At 42.1% G+C, this 13,600-nt stretch overlaps 1 protein-coding gene across 3 annotated transcripts in view; it reads left to right on the forward strand.

Moving 5' to 3' along the window:
- DOCK5 (dedicator of cytokinesis 5) overlaps positions 1 to 11,043 on the forward strand; it is a 202,894-nt gene extending 191,851 nt beyond the window's left edge. For all 3 annotated transcript variants that reach the window (XM_023636176.2, XM_070256397.1, XM_023636177.2), the window contains exons 49-52: positions 4,315 to 4,483; positions 5,147 to 5,285; positions 6,240 to 6,343; positions 6,942 to 11,043. In XM_023636176.2, coding sequence (XP_023491944.1) covers positions 4,315 to 4,483; positions 5,147 to 5,285; positions 6,240 to 6,343; positions 6,942 to 7,046 — 517 coding nt within the window. In that variant the 3' untranslated portion in view covers positions 7,047 to 11,043. The remainder of the gene's footprint in view (positions 1 to 4,314; positions 4,484 to 5,146; positions 5,286 to 6,239; positions 6,344 to 6,941) is intronic.
- Positions 11,044 to 13,600: the final 2,557 nt, after the last annotated feature.

A 13,600-nucleotide genomic window follows, 5' to 3' on the forward strand; every position in this document is an offset into this window, starting at 1 on the left:
AATATTTTAAAGGAGTGAATTTGTAATTGTGTCCTTTCTGTTTTAAGATACTATTTTAAAACAATATTTTACTAATTATAAAATTAATATATGTACTTGTAGAAATTTTTCAAAATAGTAGAACTTTTAAAAGGAAAAATGCTTATGACTTCATCACTCAGAATAACCACTGTTAAGGTTTAGTTATATAATGCAAAAAAAGCATATATACATTTTATACAAGTAGAAAAGCATTGTATGTACCATTTTGTGATTTACTACTTAATTTAATATACATGATGAGTATTTAGCATCATTATATATTTTAGTGTTGAATGTAAGTCAAGTTAATTGACTCACCATTTATTCATAAATTTGTAATTCCATATTAAATAACTGTATTGCAAAAATAACCTGTCCAAATGCCCACTACCTTGCAATCAAATGTTTAGTACTTCCTAAAGTATTTATCCATCCTTTTCCATTGGCATAGATATCTTTACATAGTTGGAATTATAGCATACATGTAGTTTGATAATTTGCTTTTCCTCTTTGTCTTTTTATTATAAGCATTTTCCATGTTGCTATTAACTTTATTATTATCAATTTTTATTATGCTTTCTGATGGCCAAATGCCATTGCATCATACGAATGTGCCATAGTTAATCCTTCTCCTACTATATTTAAGCTGTATCATTATTTCTAAACAGGTAACAGAAAAGTTGTTTATAAATTTAATACAAAAGCATTTAGCATGTATCAAATAAAATGCATTTTTATTATTAAGAATTTTCTAGAGTGGCTGGCCCCATGGCCGAGTGGTTAAGTTCGCACGCTCCGCTGCAGGCGGCCCAGTGTTTTGTTGGTTCGAATCCTGGGCGCGGACGTGGCACTGCTCATCAAACCACGCTGAGGCGGCGTCCCACATGCCACAACTAGAAGGACCCACAACGAAGAACATACAACTATGTACTGGGAGACTTTGGAGAGAAAAAGGAAAAAAATAAAATCTTTAAAAGAAGAAAAAAATTAAAAATAGAACTACCATACGATCCAGCCACACACTACTGGTGTCTATTCAAAGAGCTTGAAATCAGCAATCCCAAAAGTCCTGTGCACCCCAATGTTCACTGCAGCATTATTCACAATAGCCAAGACATGGAAGCAACCTAAGTGCCCAGCAACAGACGAATGGATAAAGAAGATGTGGTACATATATACAATGGAATACTACTCAGCTGTAAAACAGAACAAAATCATTCCATTTGCAATAACATGGATGGACCTTGAGGGAATTATGTTGAGTGAAATAAGCCAGCGAGAGAAGGATAATCTGTGTATGACTCCACTCATATGAGGAACTTAAAACTATGGACTAAGAACAGTTTAGTGGATACCAGGGGAAAGGTGTGGTGGGGGGTGGGCACAAAGGGTGAAGTGGTGCACCTACAACACGAATGACAAACATTAATGCACAACTGAAATTTCACAAGATTATAACCTATCATTAACTCAATAAAAATAAAAAAAATTTTAAAAAAAAGAATAATTAGGGTCTTTTTGGAATTTAGTTCTATGATATTTTTAAATTAGTACAGATTTAAGATAAATAATAGTGACTGGCTTCCTCTTAAATATTCCAAGAACTGGCAAATACAAAAAATTTGAAAATTCAGACATGAAGACTTTTTTAAAAAATGATTCATAAATGGAGAGAATAATTTGAAGTAAGAAAAAGAAACTGCAGTCTAGAAGCATTTCCATTTGTGACTCCAGTGGTTCCTTAAGCAGACTTCCCTGGAACTTTCTCGTTCTGTATCTTCACAGAAGAAGGCAAAAATATTTTGTAGAAAGAGGGGCCTATAGTGTTAAAAGGCTTCAAGTGACTTAAGAAGCGTGTCAGCCAAATACAGGAGTGAATCCTGTTTGGATTCTGATTCCAACAAAGCACTTAGAGGAAAAATTATGAGACAATCAAGAAGTTTGAACATTGACTGGATGTTTGATGAAATTAAGGAATCTTTTAGGAATGATGATAGGACTATAGTTATGTTATGAAGATGAACCTTTGTCTTATAGAGATATGCACTGAAATATTTATAGATGAGGTGATATGTCATCCAGGAAGTGCTTCCAGATAATCCAGTGAGGGGCGAGGAATGTGACTGGGTGTGTGTAGGAAACAAAGATAGGCCAGAAGTTGATCACTGTTGATGCTGAGTGATGTATGTGTAGGGGTTTATTGTATTCTCTTCACTTTTTTATGTTTGAATTTTTTCATTAAAAAAATGTAAAGAAGTCTTTGCCCAATTATACCCTCCAAATATCTTATTTTAATGTTTATGTATTTAATAATACTAAACTTTTAAAAATTACTTGGACTTCTTTTTTCATGAAATACCTGTTTATATCCTTTGATGCTTTTAAAAAATTGAACTACTCATATTTTTTTTTTTTTGAGGAAGATTAGCCCTGAGCTAACTGCTGCCAATCCTCCTCTTTTTGCTGAGGAAGACTGGCCCTGAGCTAACATCCGTGCCCATCTTCCTCCACTTTATATGTGGGATGCCTGCCACAGCATGGCTTACCAAGCAGTGCCATGTCAGCACCTGGGATCTGGGCCGGTGAACCCGGGGCCACTGAAGCAGAACGTGCGAACTTAACCACTGAGCCACTGGGCCGGCCCCCACCCCCATATTTTTTTGATGTGTAAAACTTTCTTATATATTAAAGATATTTACCATCTAAAATATGTATAAGAAATAGTTTTAGTTTACTAATGATACTTTCTGCTGAATAGAATCTTTTAATTTTTAAAGTCTAAGAGCTGACATCAGTTTTTATATTATCTTACTTCATATCAAAGCTTTTGTGTTGTTTATAGGCTTTATTCTTTAGAGTTCACAGCAAGATTGAACAGAAAGTAGAGAGTTCTACCATGGCACTGCCCCACACACGGTCAGCCTCCCCGACCGTCAGCATCCCCCACAGAGTGGGACATTTGTTACAACTGAGGAAACCACAGTGACACAGCATAATCACCCAGAGTCCATAGTTTGTCTCCGGATTCACTCTTGGTGTTGTACATTCTAGGAGTTTTGGTAAATGTATGGTGACATGTATTCACCGTTGTAGTATCACACAGACTAATTTCACTGCCCTGAACATCTTCTGTGCTTTGCCTATTTGTCCCTCCAAACCTTTTTTTTTAGAGCAAAATCTACGAATTTTTAATCAAACCAGGGCTTATTAAACACCCATTCAGAAGCTGTAAGCGATACCCATCATAAAGATATAATATCTTTTTTATAACTTTTTTTCACTTGCCGCATTCATTCGCGCTGTGTCCTCTCTCTCGGCGTGCTCCGCCATTGGAGAGTAGGTTGCACACATTCTCTTAGAAGAACAAGCACATCGTCCTGTTTAAGGGCAGGCTCTAAATTCAGGGAATTTGACGTTGACGCGGTACTTTAAGCTACAACCCATATTTCAGTTTTCTCAGTTGTCCCAGTAAGGTCTTTTATAGCAATTTCTGGTACAGGATCCAGTCAGGAGCACATGTTGTATTTAGCCATGTCTCTCTATTCTTCTTTGATCTGAAATTGTTTCCTTAGGCTTTCCTTGTCTCTCATTTTATTGACTTTTTTTAAGATTATGGGCCAGTTATTTTATGGAATTTCCCTCCATTTGGGTTTGTCTGATGTGTCCTTGTGCTTAGGATTCAGGTTATACATTTTTATGTGATGTTGTATCCTTTTCAAGTATCAAATCCAGACACACATTGTGTCCATTTGTCCCTTATTGGTGATGTTAATTGATCATGTAGTTTCAGTGTTATCCATTTTATTCTCTGCATAGTTACTATTTTTCCCTTTGCAATTAATAAGTAATTATGGAGAGAGATTTCGTGACTCCTGTTTCTCATCAGACTCTTCCCCTCTCTCTATATAGCATCTAATCTTGGTTCTTGAATGAATCAGTTTTCACTGTGGTGCTTGAAAATCTATCATAGTAATTAAAAAACATTTAAAGAGTACTCATATATGCTAGGCACTGTTCTAAGATTTTGTAAGAGCCCTACGAGGTGGGTGCCATTATTGCCCCCACTTTATAGATAAGGAAACTGAGGTATGAAGAGGTTATCTGCCCAAGGTCACCAAACAAGTCAGTGTAGGTAGGCTTTGAACACAGGCTGTGTGGTTCCAGAGCAGAATCTGAGAGGGAAGGTACAGGTCAGGATTAGGTTGAGGAGTCATGACCCCTGTCTTTCTGGAGGAAATTTTGACTGTTAGATGGTCAGTGTTTTGTGCTCTTGCCCTTGTTCTCGGCTGATAGGTCAATCTTGGAGCCACTTTTGGAGCGCAGGGCCTCGTCAGGTGCCAGAGTTGAAGATCTACCCCTCAGGGAAGACAGTGAGAACCGGATGAGCAAGTTCAAGAGAAAAGACTGGAGCCTGAGCAAGTCCCAGGTCATTGCAGAGAAAGCACCAGAACCTGACCTGATGGTAAAAAAAAAAAAGCACCAGAGCTTTGCCACTGCTTTCCCTGTAGCCAGGCACATCCCCGTTCCCTTCACAGCCGTGAGTCCCCAGATAGAAGCCTGGCAGTGGCTTTCCCAGAATGCAGTAGCCTGTGGTGGTGTCGGATCTCAGATGGTGCTGAGAAAAGCACGTACAGGGAATTTGAGTCTCTACATCAATAATGGCTCAAGATCTGGTACCCACAATATAAACTTGTGGGTTGATGCTTGGAGTTGTGGTTCTCGCCACCATGTTCCATGAGTCAGTCCAAAACATTGTCATTTCTCTTCTTTTAACTTAAAAAAATGAGGTACTTTTTCCTGCAAAAGCCACATCAAGTTAAGTGTGGCAAGATCAACTTTCCCTGAGAATCAGGGTGGCTCATTTCCAACCTAAATGACACAGTCCACCTGTGGTCAAAATTAAGTCTGTGGCCTGCCAGAAAACAGTCTGTGGCCCAATGATTCCCTGTCAGTCTCTTTGCCGTGGTGCGCACCGCCTGACGGTGGAGTAAGCTTCAAAATGGCCCCTGGCATTACGCCCTTTAACAAGTTTCTGCTCAGTAGACAAGGTTGTTCAGAGTGTTGATGAGCTCAGCCTTCCTAACTGTGAGGATGTTTTTCTGTGTCTCCCACACCCCCATGCTAGAGCCCCTCCAGAAAAACACAAAGGCCAAAGAGTCTCCAACTGTCGGACAATCGGCTGACGCCGTTTCATGGTTCCTCACCTCCTCAGTCGACGCCCTTGAGCCCGCCTCCACTCACTCCTAAGGCTACCAGGACCCTGAGTAAGTTTCCTATATATGTGCCTTAGATCTGTTTTACAAGAGAATGGAGTATGTTTGTGAACCTGGGCGATTTTTAACAAAACTGCCACCAGGTGTATGAGATCGTGGTCAAGTTGGTTCAGCTCAGTGGTAGTGGGTATAAAACAATTAGACTAGAGTTTGACGAGGAGTCCTTTTGGGTTGTTAGTACTCAGTAAGCTTTTCTGTATCCTGATCCAAAGGGTCTCACTGCCCCTTTTCCAGTTGTAAATGTGTAAATGAAGTAGATGCATGCCAGGACCAGATAGGAAGCAAGTAACTTATGAACTAATGGGTAGGTAGCCCTGTCTTTTAGGCAGGGGAGGGTCTGAAGTAAGGGCAAGAAGTAGACCCATTCCATATACTATTTGCAGTCAGACTTGGGGAATCAGCAATACACATGCCTGAGAAGAATTACAAAGTACCCTTGATACAAAGGAATAATGGAGAGGCAGGTCATCCTGCCACACGGGAGACAAAGGTCAACCAAGAGTTAGAATCAGGAAAGGTTTCCTGGAGGAAGTGGCAATCGCACCTTTTAAAGGATGAAACTAAGGCAGGTCAGTTAAATTTAACCAAAAGTTATTGGCCGCCTACTATGTGACCTTTTTTCTAAGTCCTTGGGATGTATGGGAGAACAGAGCAATACCCTAAGTTCTAGAAACTGTTCTTCTGTTCAGCTTAATGGTAAAAACCCTGAACCAAAAGTGGAATTTTTACTTCAGAAGTTTTTATGAAGCCTACTGGTGAGCGAGGGGTGCTACATTTGTCACCAGGGGTGAGAGGTCTTTTTCGTTCTGTCCACAGAAACCATGGAATATGATCTTAGCGATTTGATTAACCAGGTTTGTTTAGGTGTTAACGTGGCAAGCAGAAGTTCTGTGAGATTCCTGGATGGCTTCTTCTCTCTGCTCATCTCCTTTGCATCATTTCTAGGCTCCCCCTCTTTGCAGACAGATGGGCTGATGACTGCTCCTGTCCCACCACCCCCTCCCCCCAAAAGCAAGCCCCATGAGAGCAGCCAGAGGAACTCCACGGAGGTAGGACATTGGGGCTGACCCTGGGTCCAGAGAGCAGCACTCCTGGGAGCGCAGCCTTGGAGTTTCCATGCTTTTTAGGAGGCAGGTTTCCCATAGATTTGTCAGTCTAAGCAGTTCTTGGTTCATTCCTGAAACCATGGAAAATAGGGGAGTTTTCCATGGGAAGGAAGATACGCAGTAGACCTTTTCATCAGACTGAAGGTGGAGGGCTCCTCTGTACCTCAGCCTGGGTACAGGTGAGTGAAATAAGTGAGTTCTGTTCACATTTCCAGAGTTTACTTTTCTGAGTGAGTGACAGTTATTCTGGAATGGCCTCTGATGGGTTTCGTTTGTTCATTCAACAAATATTTATGGAGTGCCCACTGTATGTATGCCAAGCACCCAAGTGGTGGGGAGATAGCAGAGTTGGCGTGCCTCTGATTAACTCAAGAAGGACAAGGAGGATAAAGCAGTCTTATTTCGGTTTTCGCCTTGCAAAGGCTGTGTAGATAAATTCACATCAGTTAGAAGCTAAAGCAGACGTCAGAATGTGGAGGAGAAGGCAGAATTGGGAAGACAGATAAGACTCACTTCTATTTTCCTGTGTCTGCTCCCTCAGATTGCCCCCCCATTGCCTGTCCGGAGAGAAGCCAAGGCCCCACCTCCACCCCCTCCAAAAGCTCGGAAGTCTGGCATCCTTTCTTCTGAGCCTGGGTCCCAGTAAGGATCTTGTCCGCTCTCTGGAACTCTGAGTACCTCGGATAGCTGATGCCTGAGAACTGGCCCGACGAGGCAGTGTCCCCATTGCACCGGGCCCCCTGCTGACTGCCTTTCCTGACCTGGAATAAGGTTCACCGGCTCAAAACTGCTTTTGTTCTTTTGAAGGCATCTCTTTGATTGATGTCTGAGGCCATGCCACATCTTCTCCAGTCCACGCGGAATTCCAGAATTGGCCGTATCCTGTGTGTTTCTCAAGGAGAGCTCTCCCTGGCCATTATTAAATGTCAGCCTCCAGTGCGGAACCCCGGGGGCCTACAAAAGCCTGGACAAGTTCTTCCGCAGTGTTGGAACAACCCAGTAACCGACTCCTTGGAGGGATTTCCTGCTTTGCTTCTGGAAAGCTGTGCTTCATACTTAGTTTTCTCACGTGGACATACCCTATCTCGTAAAACGTTGGGAAAGACTGATATCAAGTACTTTGGTAGCCAAAATAATCTTATCTTTCTAACATCTACTGTGTCTCCTTTGAGGAAAGAATATATTTTAATGGAGATTGGCTGCTTTCAAGTATGAATGGCTATCATTACTGAAAAAACATGGACTCAGTCATGAGCCCTGAGCTCCTGTGTCCCCCCACCCCCACCGACTTGTGACACAGGAAAGCTGCCCCAACCCTCCCGGGGGTCGCTCATGCTCCTGACTAGTGGACTAATGGCCCTCACCACACGGCAGTCGCTCCTTCCTACCATGGACTCCTTTGAAGCTCTTTCTTTTACACACACAGTTTCTTGTCCTGTCCCCTCCTCTGAGCTCAGATCACTGGATATAAGGGATTAGAAGCCCAGGTTCAACAGCTTCTCTTCCAGATCCCGTTTGGAGGGCTCAGCGGCCCCTGTCTGCAACCTGATTTTACCCTGAAGTGCAATATCTCCCTTTGATTATTTATTCCTCTTGATTGTGGAATTAATTTGATTACATGTTTATGGTACTAATGTCAGTACTCCTTTCAGAAAGAAAAAATGGGGTGATTTAGATAACAGATATTACCTACACCTTACATAAACAGCCGCACAAAGTTAAAGACATTTTGAGCTGGAAGGGCCTTAAAGGCCGGACACACCACTCCCTGATTTTGTAGATAAGGAAATTGAGGCTAAACACAGAAAACCCTATGAGAGATTCGTACCAACTCAGCTTGCTAATTGAGGCTATCCCCGATAACACTTAGATTAGCAGACAACCCTGCCAACTCTTTAATCCCTCCCCCAGTTGGAACAGCAGTGGAGGTGTCCCCGACGTTTCTAGTCTGCTTAGGTGTTTATGGCAAAGTAGAACACTCTTTGGGTGTGGGTCCCCCAGCTCCACATGGGGAAGCTCACCAGGAGTCTCTCCCACCAGCGGGCCCAGGCCCCTTTCCTCTGAGGTCAAGGGAGGAGAGAAAAGGGTTTCAGCTCCGAGAATTGGGATTTGCTTTCCTGCCTCTTTGCTTGTGTGCCTGCGTCACCACGACCTCTCTTAGGAGAGACATGTTCATTCATCATAGGGTCTGGGAAGGAAAACCTCTGAGATGTGTCCGGCGTTACTCAAGAAGTGAGTGTGCATGCTTAAAAGCGGCGAGGAGAAGCTTATTCTTCACCACCATCCAGAAGAACCTACAATGTGATATAATGGGAAGAGCCCGGACTTTGGAAGAAAAGCCATTCGGTGTCAGATCATCCCAGCTACATCATCTGTTAACTTTGCAAACTTCCTCAAATTATTTGAAATTCTCTGAGCTTTCCTTTTTTCACCTTTCAAAATGGGGATAAAACCTGCCACACAGGTATTGTGAGGTTCAGATGAGATCGAATATATGAAGTAGCAGGTACTCATGGCATGGTCTATCCTTCTCTCTGCTAGGCCTGAGTACAACTCAGAACTCTCTAAGAGCGTTGTTGACGCTCCTTGTTTTTCAAGGTAATTTGGAATGGGAGTGCAGGTTAGTTCCGCACATACAGTCCGTCTCCCAAAGACGGCATCTTTTGGAGTCTCTTTCATAGTCACTTATGACTAGAGACACAGTGTTAACAAGAACTGAAGAGGGCTCGAAGTGGACAGAACTCGAGAGATTGAAGGAAGAGAATGAAGAGGAGGGGTGGAAGGCTGATGAGGAGCCTGGTAGACTGGTGGGAGGGGATGCGTCTGCCTCACCCTACTTTCCAGGCTGCCATTAAAATAGAAAACTGTCAACTGGGTCACGAACAAGCCAAACCTAATGCACGTCCCTTCAGTGCAGTGGAGGTGACTCCTGCAGTCTGGGCTTTGATCAGAGGCTGGGGAAATCTGGTCCATCAATGCCCAAATACCTTCCATTTTTTAATATAACGCATTCTTCCATATGACCCCCTTTCCACATTAATGGAAATACTAGGTCTCTCCTGCCTGAATTCAAAGCATTCCAGGTAATGTTGTGAATGATAAATTATAGGGGACATTGGAAGGGTCTTCTCCTTCGGAAGCTACTGGATTAGAAAGAGTCATACTTGACAAAACATCATAAATGTTGTCTGTCCTGAAGTCAACGAGGAAGACTGCAAAGAAATGCCTTATGATTACCTTAAATAAGGGAGCAATGAGGGGCAGGGAATAAAGGAGAAGAAGTGGGTTTTTTCCTGGATAAGAACTCTGGAGCATTGACAGACATTGAAAGTAGCCTCCAGATTGTCGCAACCTTTGTGGATATTAATTTATGGAATTTTCTTTTAGTCCCTTTTTTTCTCTCTCTGTGTCCTGGTGATTTGTCTTGCTTTGAAATTTTTTTTCAAGAATTGTTTCCTTCAACATGTATTAAGCCCTTACTGAATGCCAGGGTGTGGCTATTCAGTGTGTTCAGTGGGAACAGCCTTGGTGTACAAAGGCTGTGGTGTGCTGTGGGATTGGCAAGAGGAAAGTGAAACCCTAGATAAGGCTGCTGGAAGCTAGGTTGCCTTCTCCTTCGCCACCTTCCCATCTTGATTCCAAAATTAGTCATTTTCTCCTGGCAGAGAGACCCATTGCAAACTGCTGCCACACCACAGACCCCTAAGAAGACACCGGAGATAACCCAGGATCTGAGATACCAACCTACCTTTGCTAAGCCTTTCCGAGCTCCCTTTTCCTTCCCCTCTACTTGCCCCAGATCATGGGGTGATTTCTTGTTTTAAGATTGAGACATAACTTACCTACTCTTAAGGGCACAAATCTTAGGTGCACAGATGGATGAAATTTTCCGTAGGTATACACTCCTGTCACCACCTCTCGGATCCAGACATACACTACTTCCAGCACCTCTGTGTCCACCTGTCATTTTGCAAAAGGTATTTAGAAGTCCCTTCAAATTTGTACCTTCCTTCCCCTCACTTCGAGGGTTCAATTAAAAGGAGAGAAAAACCCCACCATCAACACAAAACAAGACCGTAAAGAGTGTGCACCTGTTGGCAAGTCAATTTGTAGTCAGTCCCTGGGCCGCAATTGCCTCGTGTACATATATATGTACACACGTATATATATTTGAGGCTACATGTCTTCAGATCCTTTCAGCCCCTAGCTTGCTTTTATTCTAAGTGAATGAAAAAGAGTCAGAAGGAAACTAAGTTTCTGAGGAAAGGCTTTTAGGCTCGTGCACCATGACCAAGGGGGATTTTAAAATTAAGTCGGAAAAGGTGAGTTCCTCTTTGCGTAGGTTGACAGTGGAATCGTCAGTTCTAATCTCCAAAAGAAAAAAGACAGTTTTCCTTTCAAGTTGATGATTTCAGACTGATTCTTCTAATCCGGTCAAGGCTGGTCTTCAGTGTATGCTGCCCGAACTCATCTGTCAGTCAGATTTTGTGAGTTGTTCATCCAAACTGTGTCAAAAACTGTTGCCATGATTTTGTAACCTAGTTGGGTTTCAAACGCGGACAGTTAGGAATATGTGCATTGAAGCAGAAACATTTTGTTCAGATTTGCTGTTATTTATTTTTTAAATTAAAAATGGAAATGTCTTTAAGGTTCCTTGTGTTTAGTTTGTTATGACCCTGATGTTAGGGAAATGCAGTCATTCCTGCATTTTTGTGGTTGACACCTTCTTCACAACACCTCACACCCAGACTCCCTCCTTCCCACGGCACAGCTCCTTTCTTACTGGTCCTGTCAGTTTAAACTTGAACTGGGGGGTCGTTGAGTCATCTTTGCCTGGAAGCAATAAAAACTACAAACCATTTGGTTCTTCCCTCACCTTGCCTCCCTCATCCATCCCTTTGGCATCTGAGCTAAGCTGACAGTTTCTTTTTTCTTTTAATTTTTTCTCTTCTTCTTTCCCAAAGCCCCCCAGTACATAGTTGTATGTTTTCGTTGTGGGTCCTTCTGGTTGTGGCATGTGGGACGCCGCCTCAGCATGGCCTGATGAGCGGTGCAATGTCCGCGCCCAGGATCTGAACCAGCAAAACCCTGGGCCTCCGAAGCGGAGCCAGCGAACTTAACCACGCGGCCCCGGGGCTGGCCCCTGAGCTGACAGTTTCTGATAACAATCCATTTGATACAATAGGTTCTATTTCTTCACTTATTCTCCGTAGGTAATTAGCAGAGGTAAAGGGACATAAAGAGGTTAAAGGAGTGTCTGGTGACTTACACAGAAAGGATAGGAGCCAATTCTCAAACTAGGTTGAACGTTGGTAACCCTTGGGAAGAGGCCAGCCCACAGACCAATTAGAATTTCCAAGGGAGGGGAATGGGGCCCAGGCATCAGTATTTCTTTTGTGTCCCCGTGTTATTGCAGTGTTATACCAAGGTTGAGAACTCCTACCTCCGAGGAAATAACAGCTTTAGAAAACTGGCGTTCACGATGTATTTCTTCAACTCCCGGCTGATGGTGTGGTTGGAGAGGGGCAGCCGCACTTCAGTGAGAATACTCCTTGAAGTCGTGGCCTTATGCCTAAGGGTTTTTTTTTTTGTTTTCTTAAGAAAATGTCCCAGTGCTTTTAAACATTTGCAATGTATTGGTTTTTAGAGTAATAATGCTCCACTGTCTGTATACGTAAGACTGGGATGCTTATTAAAAATGCAGATGGCCTGGGCCCCAGAGAGTCTGAATCAACAAGCCTGGGGAGTCTTTGGATCTAGGGTCCCCATTGAGAAATACTGCTTTAGTGCACCTTCCACTGTGAACGTTTTAAGTGCTGTTATCGCGTGCGGTGACTCTTGGCGTCTTTCCCAGTCATCTCTAGGACACTACAGTGTCTTAAACCCTCTCCTAACAGGGTCCATCTTCAAGCCATTCTTTTGGTTACTTGATCATTTAAAGCCATACATATTTGAGATAGTTAAGGCCATATATATTGAGAACATCTCATTAAATGTATCATTTGGTGTGTTTCCTCCCCCTTTATTTTGAAAGGCTGCAGACTCTTTTTCGAGACTTCATTGATGAGTTAGAGAGTTCTTCAGATTCAAGAAGATGTTTAAAATTTTAACAAAAAAGAGTCATTTTCACTCTCCTCCCCCTTAATCATTTGGGTCTTTTGAGAATCAAATACCCTGCATGTTCACATAAGTCACAAATCACTGGGTGCTGTCCCAGGCCTCTGACATCAGCATCAGGTAGCTGGATGAGCATCTTCTTTGTATCCCCTTCAGGGAGGCCCACAGCCGCCTCCAAAGAATTGGTCCCAAAGACAAGCTTTGGCGAAGGAAACCTGACACTCCAAACAGGATGCATAAAAATAAGTGGATGTGTTGCCTTCTTTTTTTAAATGTGTTAACTAATGTAAAGATTGTAAATGATATTGTTTTTATTAAGAAAAATGAATATTTACTAAGTTACTGGCAAATAGAAGCTTCTTATCCTGCCTTATATGTATCGATTAGTGAAATAATGTGGTTTTGCCTTTTGTTCCATAAAGTAGATTATGGGCCACATCTCTGCCTAATTTTATGAAAGTGGGAGTGAAGTTCTTTGATTCAATATTAGAGATTCCTCCATGGGAGATGTTTGGGAAATCTAGCATTGTGCAATAGTAAATATAGTAATATATAGTTTTATATATTAATTTTACACTCTATGATATATAATATATAATTTATGTAACATATAATTACTATAATATAATTATATGTAATATATTAATTTTATATAATAAAAATAATAGTAAATATTTGTATTAAAATGGGAGGATTTTCTCCCCCATGGTCTGTTTCTGACCCCTGTTCAAATTCCTTAGCACAGGTCTTGCCCTTTTTTGAGGTGGTGGGGCAGGGAGAGGGGAAGGAAGGTTCCATTTGTCTGATTGAAAGAGATAAAGGGCCTAAATCTCTGCCATGTGAATGTAGGCACTGTTTACTGCTGTGATATCAGGCAAGTTATCTGAAATTTGAGTTTTTCAAATGGTCTCGTAGTCATTGAAAGTTATAAGGATAAATGAGAATGTTAGTGTCATAGTGTCTGGGACCTTATAGAGAAATAGTCAGCAGTAAATTGCTACATGAGCCCCAGTGTCCTGTTTCGGGTCCCATTAACAAAATAACGGAGCTTCCAAGTCCAGTTCCATTGGCAGCTCAACGTGC

This window comes from Equus caballus, chromosome 2, assembly GCF_041296265.1.
Source record: "Equus caballus isolate H_3958 breed thoroughbred chromosome 2, TB-T2T, whole genome shotgun sequence".
NCBI classification, from domain to species: Eukaryota; Metazoa; Chordata; class Mammalia; order Perissodactyla; family Equidae; genus Equus; species Equus caballus.